At 34.1% G+C, this 13,667-nt stretch overlaps 1 protein-coding gene across 2 annotated transcripts; it reads left to right on the top strand.

Moving 5' to 3' along the window:
* The first annotated feature begins 356 nt into the window (after nucleotides 1-356).
* LOC132179959 (endo-1,3;1,4-beta-D-glucanase) lies at nucleotides 357-12,381 on the top strand. Of its 2 annotated transcripts, none has more exons than XM_088513197.1 (7): nucleotides 357-680; nucleotides 763-784; nucleotides 7,836-7,962; nucleotides 8,670-8,760; nucleotides 8,866-8,958; nucleotides 9,769-9,860; nucleotides 12,241-12,381. In XM_088513197.1, exons 1-7 carry the CDS (start codon nucleotides 533-535, stop codon nucleotides 12,379-12,381), a joined length of 714 nt encoding a protein of 237 aa, XP_088369323.1. In that variant the 5' UTR covers nucleotides 357-532. The 2 variants fall into 2 exon arrangements, with proteins under 2 accessions (XP_088369323.1, XP_059448769.2); XM_059592786.2 differs by lacking the exons at nucleotides 7,836-7,962; nucleotides 8,670-8,760; nucleotides 8,866-8,958; nucleotides 9,769-9,860; nucleotides 12,241-12,381 and adding exons at nucleotides 2,632-2,761; nucleotides 3,029-3,119; nucleotides 3,248-3,337; nucleotides 3,601-3,701; nucleotides 3,843-4,196 and having other exon boundaries at nucleotides 372-680.
* The last annotated feature ends 1,286 nt before the right edge of the window (nucleotides 12,382-13,667 follow it).

Raw genomic sequence — 13,667 nt, 5'->3', positions numbered from 1 at the left:
ATGAAACTTTTAGTAAAAATTAATTTTTAACTTAAAAACTCAATTTCTCAAACATAATCCAAAACATGCTCTTATTCATGTCTACCATTGCAAACGTCAATTTGCTCAGCAAAGTTAAAAAGATTAGGAAGATTAACGATGGTCCCTTATTTCTCTTACCTAATTTTTAGAAAATAATATCCGATTAAAAGCATAAAAATACCTAACATTTTTCTTTCATTTCTATTCTATTCTATGTGATATGTCAGTTGTTTATTGGAGGGTGTGGCCCACATTAATTGGAGGCTGTAAAGGTTTTCTCATAATGGAAATGGACACTTCACACGCATGTGGGTCATGCGATACTCGGTCGTCAACATTAGATCCTCAGACCTCAGTAGGCAGTTCACTTAAAACAGGGGTTGCCATATGACGAAACTGGTGACGTCACTCAATTCAGCTATCTATTTCGTCTATGTCTCTCTTCTCTTCTCTTCCATAAAGCCTTTTGATTCTCTCCACGCCTCCTTTGATTCACTCACATTTTGTAAGAATGTCGAGCTCTCAGTGCTTTGAAAACCCACCAAGCCTGAGCTCCACCTGCGGCGCAGGGACACTCCAAGAGCTCGGAGGCCTTCTAACCTACGTCACCGGCGCTCCAGACTCAAAGCTCGCCATCCTTCTCATTTCCGATGTTTTTGGTACCCATCTATCTTCTCTCTATAGATTCCAAACATTTTTTTGGTTAGGCTTATATTTTGTTCCTTATATGATGTTTTGCAGGGTATGAAGCACCGAATTTAAGGTAACATCATCTTTGCTTTAACATTAGATGAAGTTTTGTATGTTGCTGAATCACTCAAAATGTAGAGTTTAATTTGGACTGTTCTTGAAGGATTGTTATGACCCAAAATTAAGAGGGTAGAGATTGGATACTGACATTGGAAAATTAAGACACAAAAGAAGAGAAACATAGGATAGACAATGAAAGGACCAGCCAGCTCAGCTGGTAGGTTCTTCTTGGTGTTAATTGTTTTAATCTTGCCTTCTCTAGGATTAGGAAAGGAGAAACCTATTGTCGTAATTTTCACATAACTAGTACAGAGATTATTAACTTTATTTGAATTTCATTACCCAACAATTTGGTTCTTCTGATTGAGAAAGTCATTCGAATGATGATATGAAAATGCGGTCATTAATTAATATGTAGTGATATTGGGCATATTATGGCTTTATCATTTCGAAATCATTGTTAATGAATTTGAAAAAATGAACTTACATATAAGGTAAAATCAAGTTCAAGAAGGCAAACACGGATTGAAAATTTTAGCTTCTCCAATGATGCTATGAGTTGGGAAAAATCAGTTCTATTTGTTGCTATGCATTCAATTGATTTAGGCTTGTTAAGTATCGTGCGTAGAATATGTTAACGGAGAACGTGGCTGATGAATGTTACAAGAATGATGATATCAAGGAAAGAGTTCAAATTCCACTTTGTAAGTTGGTTCAAGGTTTGTCTTCGATCGCTAAGGGAGGGTTGGGGGTTTGAAACTGGTTGATGTTTAATCGTGCCCTCTTAGGGAAATGGCTTTGGCGTTATATGCACAAGAGAGATGTGTGGTAGACTCTATATTTGGCAGTTCATGGGGCGGGGGGCGTTCTAACGAACCACTTGGGTCGTATGGGGTGAGGTCATGGAAGAATATTAGGAGGGATTGTGGTCGTTTTCAAGTCACACCAGATTTGAGGTGGTAGATGGCGCCGAGGTTAGTTTCTAGCATGATTTGTGGTGTGGGGATAAGCCCTTATGAAAGTTTTTTCAGATTTATGTGGTATTGCTTATGCTAAAGATGCTTTCGTAGCAGCTCACTTGGAGCTTTCTGGTGGTTCCAATCAATGGAATGTAAGTTTTGTTAGAACGGCTTATGATTGGGAGGGAAGGTGGAGATAAGCTATGGTGGATCCCCTCCAAAAAAGGGTTGTTCATTGTTAGTTCCTTCTACAGTGTCCTTGTTTGTAATGGTTACATTCCTTTTTCTTGGAAGAGTGTTTGGTGGACCAAGGTTCTCCCAAGAGTGACCTTTTTTGCTTGGTCGACCCTAGAAAAGATCTTTACCATGGATAATCTTTGGAAGAGGCATCTCGTTGTGGTTGATAGGTGTTATATGTGCAAGAGGGATGGGAAATCCTTGGATTGTCTTCTTCTCTATTGTGAGGTAGCTTGTGCATTATGGAATGTGTTTTTCAATCGTTTTGGGCTTTCTTGGGTTGTATCTAGAAGAGATGCTGATTTGTATGCTTATTGCTGGACTGGTGAGAGCTATTATGTGGAAGATAGTGCCTTCTTGTCTCTTGTGATGGTCTCTGGAGGAATGCAATAATAAAAGTTTCGAGGAACATGAGAGGATGTTGGTGGAGCTTAAGTCCTTATATTTTAATACTATTATTTGGACAGCTGCGTTTTTAGCTCCTTTTGTACTTAGCTTTTGTGATTTCTTTGTTCTTTTTTTCTTTTGTATACTTCCTGTGTGCTCAAGTTACACTTTTCATTTTTAATGATATTTTGATTAGTTATATAAAAAATAAAAAATAAAAACTTCAAGTTATTCCTAACTCTATGATATTAATATCATGCATTGTCTCATTGTGAAGGAAACTTGCGGACAAAGTTGCAGCAGCCGGATTTTTGGTGGTAGTTCCTGATTTTTTCTTTGGTGACCCCATTATTAAGCTTGATGACCCTCACTTTGATCGAGATTCATGGAAAAAAGTTCACAACCCGGTTAGTTTCTTGCTTCTCAGTAGCAATCTTGGTGATTGACATGAAAAATTAAGCAAGAACCAAAAAAGAGTAGCAGGGAATGCATGATCAGTTTGCTTTTCATGTCCAAATTGATGTACTATTGTACATATATGCATGTTTTTTTTTTTTTTTTCATTGTCTGGGACTGAAGTTGAAATAGAATGATTCACTATCTGTTTGGATACGACTTAAACCTTCTTGACTGCAGCTTTGAGCTTAATTCGAATATTAATTCTTTCCTTCTAGGATAAAGGATGTGAAGATGCCAAACCTGTGATTGCGGCTCTGAAGAGTAAAGGTGTTTCTGCCATAGGGGCTGCAGGTTTTTGCTGGGGAGGTAAGTGACTTGCTTTCAATTTTGACTTGGACAAGGAAACTAATGCTTGATTTCTTTTAAAAAGGATTTTGCATAGAGACCCTAGAGTGTTTCGGATGCTGAGATCCAGCTTGCTGCATATGTTTCAGGGAAGGTAGTAGTGAAATTAGCAAGTTCAACTGACATTCAGGCTGCAGTTATATTGCATCCTGGTCAGATTGCAGACAATGAAATCGATGGTAAGTCTCCCACTCCTCAAGTTCATGCTAAGGGCTTGTTTGGGTGTGCGTTTGAAGGGTTTAAAAGCGTGTCTAACATTTAAAAAGTCTGTTTGAAGAAAAAAATACCCGTTTAGTAAAAAAATTGAAAACGCTTTTAAGATTTTAAAAAGCTTAAAAATGAAACTTTTATCAAAAATCACTTTTTGACTTAAAAGCTCTATTTTTCAAACGCAATCCTAAACATGCTCTAAATATGTGTTGCTGATGGCATGTTGTCTCAGATGTTAAGGTTCCGATTGCTATATTGGGAGCTGAAACTGACCATGCTTCCCCACCGGAACAGTTGAAACAGTTTGGGGAGAAGTTGTCTGTAAAATCTGAGGTGAATCCACATAAAAGTTCCCTCTTTGATTCTCTCATCACGATTCTTAGATATATGATCTCCATTTTTCTGCTTTTGCATTTCAAAAGTAACAGCATATGATTTGCAATTTGTTGACCTCCTATTATTTATATCTTTCAGTTCGATAGCTTTGTGAAAATATTTCCTGGCGTGTCTCATGGATGGACAGTGAGGTACAATCTAGAGGATGAATCGGCTGTCAAGAGTGCTCAAGAGGCCCATTTGGACATGTTGAATTGGTTTACCAAATATGTTGTCTAGTAGTGAAAAATTGCTTGCACCCAGAAGAAGACAAATCTTAGGTCAGAGGACTGATCTTACGCAACTCCAGTGTATTGTATGCAGAAAACAGCCTTCTTGTTCCATGTATTTGGTGATCATGAACACATGAATATATACATAATCATGGCTGAATATTTGAGTTGTGATATTATTACTAAAAAATGATTTCCCCAATTGGGGTTTTTCCATAAACGTTGTTTGGTTAAGAGCCTGTTTGAGATTGTGTTTGAAAAATAGAGCTTTTAAATCAAAAAATGTTTTTTGACAAAAGTTTGAATTTTAAGCTTATGATAAAAGTGCTCTTTGATCATTTTTAGAGTAAAAATGTCAAAAAAGTACTTTTGGAATTTGTTTTACCAAACATGCTAGCTTTTGTTTAGCACGGCCTTTTAATTATTAAAAGTACTTTTTAAACTTTCTAACACAATTTTAAACAGACTCTAAAGAAAACCATATCACCATTAACCGGGATTTAGGATAGTCTGCGACTCAAGAGATGCATCAGCTTGATTTTGAAGGATTTTAAAGCATATAATAGGTTAGTTTACTGTTTCTTATGAATTAGAGCAAGAGACAAAAGGAAAAAGAGAGCAAAATATGTGGCAGACCTATTATGATTATTCCTTTTCTATGTGAACTAAAAAGTCCTATTCTTGTAAAAAAAAAACAAACAAACAAATAAACTCCTATTCATTCCATATTCTAATAAAACTTCTTTGATAGATATATATATGTTGCCATAGAAATAAAGTCTCAAGGTGAAGGCAACATATAAAAATTTGATATGGAAGCATTTAGTTAGGGTATGATACAATCATAATAATTAGAGATGTTATCTAAAGAATTGTAGATAATGGTATGAGTTATCAATAAGGGTTCTCTCTACATAAGACCACAAGTAGTGGTATTCTAAATAGGATACGTAGGAGTTTAGCGATAATATTGTTCTATTTATTGTAAACATCTATCACTTTGGGATTATTTGTATCATTTCATGGAATTTGCTGATGAATAAAATACAGTCTCTGTATTTTGAGAGTTCTTGGCTCACTTGAAGTAGACAATTGGAGTTCATGGCTCCCTTAAACGAGCTTATCTATCATTTTCTTGTATTTTGTACTAATTGGTTCACATCAGGATCATATCGAAAAATTTGCCTGGATAACATTCAGCCATAGGCGGAATAAACTAATGTAGGATATGAGTTGATTGTGGATATGTACCTAAACCAAATAAAAACTTTAAAATATTAAAAACGTCAATTCGGTCGGCAAAAACAAAAGGATTAGGAAACATCAGCTTTTAAAGATAGAACAAATAATTCTCTTTAAAAAAAAAAAATAACAATAATAAAATAATAATAGATGAGATCCGGTAAACAACTTTTGTTCCTTAAACATCCGGTAAAGATTATATCTAACCTTAAATATTGAATAATGATATAAGGAAGATTAGAATCTCTTTAGAGTCCTTAAAAATATGACGTGACTTTTAAAATCATCATTGAATTTAAAATGATCTATTAATAATTTTAAAAGTTACGTCACATTTGAAAAGATACTAAATGTATTTAGTATTTGATTTTGATCACTCAATATTTTTTTTTTTTTTTTTTTTTTTTCACACTTGACTTGTGCACTGTCATCTTCTAACTTCACACGTATACTTTTCCTTCAGGTTATGAAGCTCCAAACTTCAGGTATGGCCAATTTTCATTTTCCTTTCATTTGGGAAGTGGAGTTGTGAGTTATCAATATATATATATATATATATATATATATATATATATATGGGGGAAAGTTTATAATAAATTCATGAGTCAACGCGTGAAAACAAAAAACTCATTCTTAACTTTTTTTGTTTTGAATTTTTACTCTCTGAGTTAATCGAAAATATGTCATAAACCCTCGTTACATTTTCTTCCAAATATCTAACATCCATCATTCATTTTCAAAATTTACCGTTTTGCCATGTCAACTTTTTTTCCACTTTACTTAAAAAATAAATAAATAAATAAAAACAAAAAATGAAGGGGTGGCCAGTGATGGGGCTACCATCCCCAAAATCACCATGGGGTAGCTGCAGTGTTGGGGTGACCTGCGAGCCACCCCTAACCCCCTGGGGTGGCCGCAAACCACCTCATAGGGGTTGGGGGTGGCTCTGAGGCCACCCCAAAGCCCCCAACAAGGTGGCTCACGGCCACCCATGGGTTGGGGTGCTCAAACGGTTATAACTAGTGGTTATTGGCTATAATTGGAACCGCCCTTTCGATTTTTAATAACTACAACCGCAACCTCCTAGGCAGTTAGCGGTTATTCAATCCAATAATCGACAGTTTTATAACCGCTTTTTTTTATATGGGCTTTTAGGCTTTTTAAGTATTTTGGACATATTTTTTGGGCTTATTAATTTTAAGGATTTAAGGCCAAAATGCTCCAAAAAAGATGGGAAAAAAATATATTATTTTTTAGGCCAGTCAATGTTTTTGAATAAGGCTTCGCCCTAAACATCACATATCACATTATATATTTCACATACATAGTCATAAATAGCACAAATCCATTAATCCAAATACAAATTAAAAAGGCAAAATCCAAATGGAGGCATAGCATGGCCAAATGACCCAAAACCAAAACAAATAATATGTCTCATTACAAACCAAATGGAGGCATAGCACAACCAACTAGTCTGGATACAACCAAAACCAATAAATTCTCAAATGACCCAAATTCCTCCAGCATAGTTTGTGAGCCAAAGAAGCCTAGTTGGAGGCATAGCACAACACCCGTACAAGTACAAATCAATGAAATCATGAAATCAAATAATATGTAAAATATAATGATAATAGAAGAAGTTTTAGTTAATGACAATATATAATAGGGTTAAATGCTATTATAGTATCTGTGATTTACACCAAACTCAAATAGCTTCCTGAATTTTCAAAAATATGGCAAATGGTACATATAGTAAGCCAATAAACCTATTTGATACCTCTGTCAAGATTCTGTTAAGTTTTTTAACAGAATGCCACATCATCCTTACACGTGAGTGACACGTGGCGTGGTACTTGAGTGTTTGGGTGCCATGTCATATTTTATTATTTAAAAAAAAATCCCCCAAAAAAAAACTAAAAACCAAAAAAAATATTTTATTTTTTTGAAAAAAAAAAAAAAAAAAAGTAAAGGAAAATACACTGGGTGGCCAGCCACCCCATGGGTGTTGGGATTGCCTGCAAGCCACCCCTAAACCCCTAGAGTGTTGGGGGCTTTGGGGTGGCCTTAAAGCCAACCCATGGGTGTTGAGGGTGGCTCACAAGCCACCCCTAACCCCTTGGGGGTGGCTTGCAAGCCACCCCATGGTGGGTTTGGGAGTGGCAGCCCCACCGTTAGCTATCCCTTCAAATTTTTATTTTTTATTTTTTTAGATTTAATTTTAAAATTAAATGAATAAAAAAATTAATATTTTAAAGTGAGATGAAAAAAAAAGCTGACATGGTAAAATTATGAGTTTTGAGATTAAATAACAGATGTTAAAAAATTTTCAAAAAAATATAATGGAAGGACTTATAACATCTTTTTGATTGACTTAGAGAGTAAAAATTCAAAAAAAATTCAAAAAAAAAAAAAAAAAAAAGTCGAGAGAAGTTTTTATTTTCATGTGTTGACTTATAAATGTATTATAAACTTTCCCGATATATAAAGCTATAATATATTATTTTGAATAAGAAATATAATAATTAATAAAGAGTTTCTCATACAATGAACGATGTGAATCTGTTGTTGCTTTTTACATCTGAATGCTAATATATATCATCTGCTTTCCATGTTAAAGGAATATTGCAGACGAGGCTGCAGCTGCTGGATTTTATGCAGTGCTTCCTGACTTTATGCATGGAGAGCCCTTTGTGTTGGACAAACCTGATAGGCCTCTACCAGTTTGGTTGAAGCATCATTCAACGGTTGGTTATAGGTTTTAATACTTGCTTGGAATTTGTTTTTTATTTTCCTTTTTTTATTTTCTTATTTTTTTTGTTTCATATCAGAAACTGCTCCATTTCCATTTGGAATTATATTTCCTGGCCTTATTGGTCTTAAAATATTAATTGAATCTTTAAGTTCACCGCTTTTTATGAACTTAAGTTTTTAAGAATAGTGATAATTTGTCATGATACAAAAATAGAGGTTTGAGTTAGAATCTTGCCTTCTCTAGAAATATAACTAAAACTTTTAGTTTGGAGGAGATGATCTTAAAAAAAAAAAAAAAAAATTTCAAAAGTTTATTTTATATAAACAAAAATATTTTTAAAAAAATTAATTTTTTTAAGACCACCTTATGATTTGGTGGACTTAGGGATCAATGGACCTTCAATGTAACAGGTTGCCTAAAGATGTGGTTTCTACTTCCTAATTTTATCATTGTTATTGATGAAAATAACAAGTGGCCCATACTAATTATTTGTGACAGAATATGACGAGAGTACTAAATTGGTCTTTACCCATAAATCATGTACTATCTATTATACAATTTGAAACTTAAGTGAAAAAAATTAAAAAAATAAAGACCTAAATACCGAAAAGGTAATTAACCCGCTTTGAGGTTATCGATTGCTACCTAACTTTCGATTATGCAATAACAGTGTGTGGAGCTCTAATATTATTTGAATAGGACAAGGGATTTGAGGAGTCAAAGACAATAATAGAAGCTATAAAAAGTCAAGGTGTTTCTGCAGTTGGGACTGTAGGCTATTGCTGGGGTGGTGAGCTTTTCTTTGTTCCTATTTGTTCATTTTTCTTTTTTTGCCCATATTCGAAGTTTCAATAAGAAAAAAAGTTTGATTTTGATTTTATTGTATTCTTCTCAGCCAAGGTTATAGCTGAGCTCTCAAAGTATGAGCATCTTATCAAGGCTGGTGTGTCATTACATCCTGTATGGGTCACTGTGGATGATATCAAAGGTATGGCCGGATTCCATTACTTAAATGTTCCACAACTATATATATATATATATATATATATATATATATATATATATATATATATATATATATTAGTTTCACTAGAGTATTAATTTGCATTTTCAAACTTAAAGTGTCTTTTGAAATACCGTCAAGAAACAATTTCTAGAGTATTAATCTTAATCTTAATTTCTTAACCTTATTGTAATATTAATACATTTTTACCTAATTTTGTTAGAAATTATTTTTTGGGGAAAATACACTTTACCTCCCCGAACTATTCACATATTTGCACTTTTAACCTCAATGTTTAAAAACTGACACTTTACCTCCCCTCCCCAAACTTCCAAATTGTTGCAATTCGACCATTCTGACTTTTTTTTTTCTCCAAAATGCCCCCATGCCAAGTTAAAAAAAATTAAAAAATTAAAAAATTAAGGGGTGGCCGAAGCCACCCCCAGGCCCAACTGGGGTGGCCGGCCACCCCTTAATTTTTTAAATTTATTTTTAAATTTTTATTATTTTTTTTAACTTGAGATGGAGGCATTTTGAAAAAAAAAATGTCAGAATGGTTGAATTAATTTGAAAGTTTGGGGGGGAGAGAGGGGGTAAAGTGTCACTTTTTAAACATTAGGGTTAAAAGTGCAAATAAGTGAATAGTTCATGGAGTAAAATGTATTTCCTCCTTATTTCTTTTGTGGTGGTGTTATTTTAGCAAACCAAACCTTGCTAATTTTGTTTATTTATATCTGGATAGATGGCTCTCATAAAACTAATGGTCAATGTTTGGAAATAATTTCAGAGGCTAAGGTTCTACTGCAATTCTAGGAGCTGAGATTGATGATTTCGCTCCACCGGAACTCATGAAACACTTTGAAGAGGTCTTAAATGCTAAACCAGGGGTAAGAGAAAAAGGATCTTTTCCATTTCAAAATCCCTCAATTTCTTTTATTTAGTGCATTTTAAAAGGTAGTGTTGTCCAAAAAGTTTAATGATGGTAGTGTATTAAATGCAATACCCTTCAAAATGCACTAAAATTGAAAAAATGGAGAGGATCCTTTTCCAGATCAAATCTTTGTCTTTTTTTACTTGTCATTTTTATATGCTTCTTTATGGTGTTAGCTTTTACCTTAATTTATATGTTTTTTCCTTTGTAAATATGAAATTTTCAATGACTTTCACACACCTAGGGCTGTTAAGTGAGCGAAGCGTCTCGCGAGCAAGCTCGGGCTCGGCTCGCATAAGCTCGGCTCATGCTCGACTCGAATATTAAATGAAGCACTTCATGAACACAAATCATGGCTCGAATATTAAACGAAGCAAGCTCGGCTCGACTCGGCTAAGCTCGTGAAAAGCTCGTATAAGCTCGAGTGTGTGTGTGTGTGTGTGTGTGTATATATATATATATATATATATATATATATATATATATATATATAAACTAAGTAATAGATAATTAATTATAAATCTCATAATTATTAAAACCTTAAAATTGCATTTATATTTAAGCGTTAGAGAATGAAAAATTATAGACTCTTCGTAATGAAAGAGAAAGAGAGCAATCATTAAAAAAACCTCGATTCAATTAGAACAGATCCAAACGAAAGGAAGAAGAATCAAATAGAAACTATTGAGGGAGATTGCGAAAATGCATAAATTATTGATGAATCAAATAGACCAAAACACTATCACTACATGTCTGGTGAGTGAGAGTGAGAGAGTGGGAAATGGGAGTTCAGGTGGAAGATCTGTTGTGACTGGTGAGGGGGATTGAGAGAGAGACGTTAAAAAAATATTTTTTTGTAGGGGGTATTGTCCCAATGCAGTCTGAATGCAACTTGTTAACTTGTCCCACATTGTTAAGAAAACATCAATCTCCAAGTTTGCTTATCTATAAAAGGATGCATATCCTCTCTCTTTGAAACCAAATGCCTTGCTGTATTGACTCAAGCTCCATACTCGACTAGCCAGGCTAAGCAAATACTCATATGCAAACTAACTTCTTAAGCCGTTTAAGAGTACTTGAAGTTAAAAAAAAAAAATTTAAAACAAAAACATTAAATATAAGAGCCAGCTCGTGAGCTGGCTCGGCTCGACTTATTATTAGCTCGAGCTCGATTTTTTTGGCTCGCCCTTGAGCTCGACTCGAGCTCGAGCTCGAGTAAAATTTAAATGAGCCAAGCTTGAACAAGGGAAGCTCGCTCAAGCTCGGCTCGTTTACACCCCTTGACACACCCTTAGATGGCCCTAATTCTCACCATTGGATCAAACTTCAATAATAATAATTTATCACAAGTCCAATGGTAAAAATGGTCGTGTCACCTGAAGGTCTATGAGAGTGAGAATATGTATAGCATTACTCTTCAATCTTAATGTTTTACATATTGGACTACAACCACAAGCCCTTTAGCCTCAATTTCATGGACAATGAACCTCTTCATTTCATGGTGAGAATTAAAATTGGTGCAATTAGTAGTGTACACGATGCCACATTATTTAAAAAATTTAAAATACGTGCCAACATTAATTTCATGTATGCACAACGTTAGATGCATAAACTTTAAATCATAACTATAAAAATGAATACTACCACTATCCACTTCATTAAATTTTTTACATGTTTTATTGCAAATTGCCTACTGTTCACCAGTGTGTCTTTGACCCTTTTTTTTTTTTTTATAATTTTTTTTTAAGCAAATAAGGAGCGGGTACAAGGATTAAAACACCAAAAAAGGGATGGGCACCCCAACAATACACCCAAAACGAAAATTACAGTGCAAAAAACATGTCTTTGACCTTGACTATAGAGGCAAAGAGATTAGCATGGGTTGGAGTAAGTGTTACGTTAATCAAATATTTCCTAACAAACAAATAAAATATTCATCACGATGACCCCATTTTTCCTTGGAATTCCTGTCAATCTTTCTTGTGATGATCTGCCTATAGTTTCTCTTCATTGCTTGCAATTATCAACCCATATCCTAGTGATGCAGCGTGACGTAATGGGTTTGCAAAAGCAAACAAAATAAGAATCATAACTCTTCTCACAATCAAAATTCTATCAAAAGATTCAAAGTCGAATAAAAAAAAAAAACACAATTAACTAAAGTGTTTCTCATTATAATTAATCCAAATAATATCAAAGCTACGTTTTTAGGTCACTCATAACATGTATTTATAGTAAGAAAACCCTAAACCTAATAAAATATTGAAATAAGTTGGTTACAAAAATTTGCCAATTTGTACATATGATAGTGATGAAATAATCATGATTTTTCGCAGGTGGATTCATATGTTAAGGTATTTCCAAAAACCGAACATGGGTGGACAATTAGGTGCAATGTTGAGGATGAGGGAGCTGTGAAGTCTGCTGAGGAGGCCAATCAAATTCTGTTAGACTGGTGTGTTAAGTATGTTAAGTAAGAATTGTCAAGTTAAATACTTTTTGTTTAGTCTTGGTTTTATATTATTATGTGGAACCAATCAAATGCTAGTTTTTGCAAGTGGTTGACTAGCTAGTATGTAAAATTTGAATAAATTGGTTATGAATAATGGGTGCTTTATCTCTAATCGTTAATTCGCCAATGCATTGACATGGGTTAAGTGGCAAAGCTAATAATATTTTTGGGATCAGACTAATTAATCAAATAATGTTACTATCAATAAAGTTCAAACAAAATAGAAAAAAAGAAAAAGAAAAAAAAGGACACTGATTTCTCTCAAACTAGCTAACACTCTATTGGCATTTTGAACTTGTTTGTGATTGCGTTAGAGATAGTAAAAAGTACTTTTAATGCTTAGAGAGTATATGAAACAAACAGTTGGCATGTTTAGTAAAAAAGTTCAAAAGTAATTATTTGACCTTTTTACTCTAAAAATTGTCAAAACGTACTTTCGAGAAAATCTTAAAATTGAAGTTTTTTTTTTTCCCTAAAATTCTCTCTTTGACTTTAAAAGTCTACTTTTTTTTTTTTTAGACATGTTCACACAAGGGAATGAGGAAGGGGGATTCAAACTAGTGACCTCCGTTTCATAAGGCGTGGTTCACTGCCAATTGAGCTACCCCTTGAGGACGACTTTAAAACTCTACTTGCCAACACAATCTTAAACATACTCTTAGACTTCCAAACTTTAAAAAATGACACGAGACCCCATTCAACTATCATTTTGATGTAATTTATACCCTTTATTAGCATCAGGCATGAAAATATACAGAAAATGCAACATGTGACGCACATGTGACTTTTTTTTTTTTTTTACTTAAACTGCCCGAATTAACCAAAAATTATTATTATTATTATTTTTAAAATAAAAATAAAAAATAGGAAAAAAAAAGGGCTGAGGCATGGTTACTGGTTAGTCCACCCTCAAAACGGTTAGTAGGGTAGTCATAGGAGTTGTTGAATCACACTTACAACGAGTGGGGGTGGCTCGGTCACTATGAAAATGTTAAGAGGATTGCCAAACTACCCCTACTAGGCAGTGGAGGTTGTTTGGACACTCCCATACCAATTTGGGGGGATGGCCCAAGTGCTAGTGTGGTGTTAGCTTCGGAGAACCAAGCGTATTTACCCAACATTATATGAGAGATTCTTTATACATTAATATTACTGGGAAATTACACTTGACCCCTCAAGTTATCTTTTCCTTTTATTTACCAGACTCCATTAGTGTTTAATGGAACTTGAAGAGGATTTTGCAGAAGAAAA

Source organism: Corylus avellana, chromosome 2 (assembly GCF_965113065.1).
Source record: "Corylus avellana chromosome 2, dhCorAvel1.hap1.2, whole genome shotgun sequence".
Taxonomy (NCBI): domain Eukaryota; kingdom Viridiplantae; phylum Streptophyta; class Magnoliopsida; order Fagales; family Betulaceae; genus Corylus; species Corylus avellana.
This window is presented reverse-complemented; position numbering and strand designations above follow the sequence as displayed.

Coding starts and splice junctions, on each gene's coding strand:
- LOC132179959 (XM_059592786.2), top strand. CDS start 533: ATGTCGAGCTCTCAGTGCTTTGAAAACCCACCAAGCCTGAGCTCCACC. Junction 681..762: donor TCTCATTTCCGATGTTTTTG/GTACCCATCTAT, acceptor GATGTTTTGCAG/GGTATGAAGCACCGAATTTA. Junction 2,762..3,028: donor GGAAAAAAGTTCACAACCCG/GTTAGTTTCTTG, acceptor CTTTCCTTCTAG/GATAAAGGATGTGAAGATGC.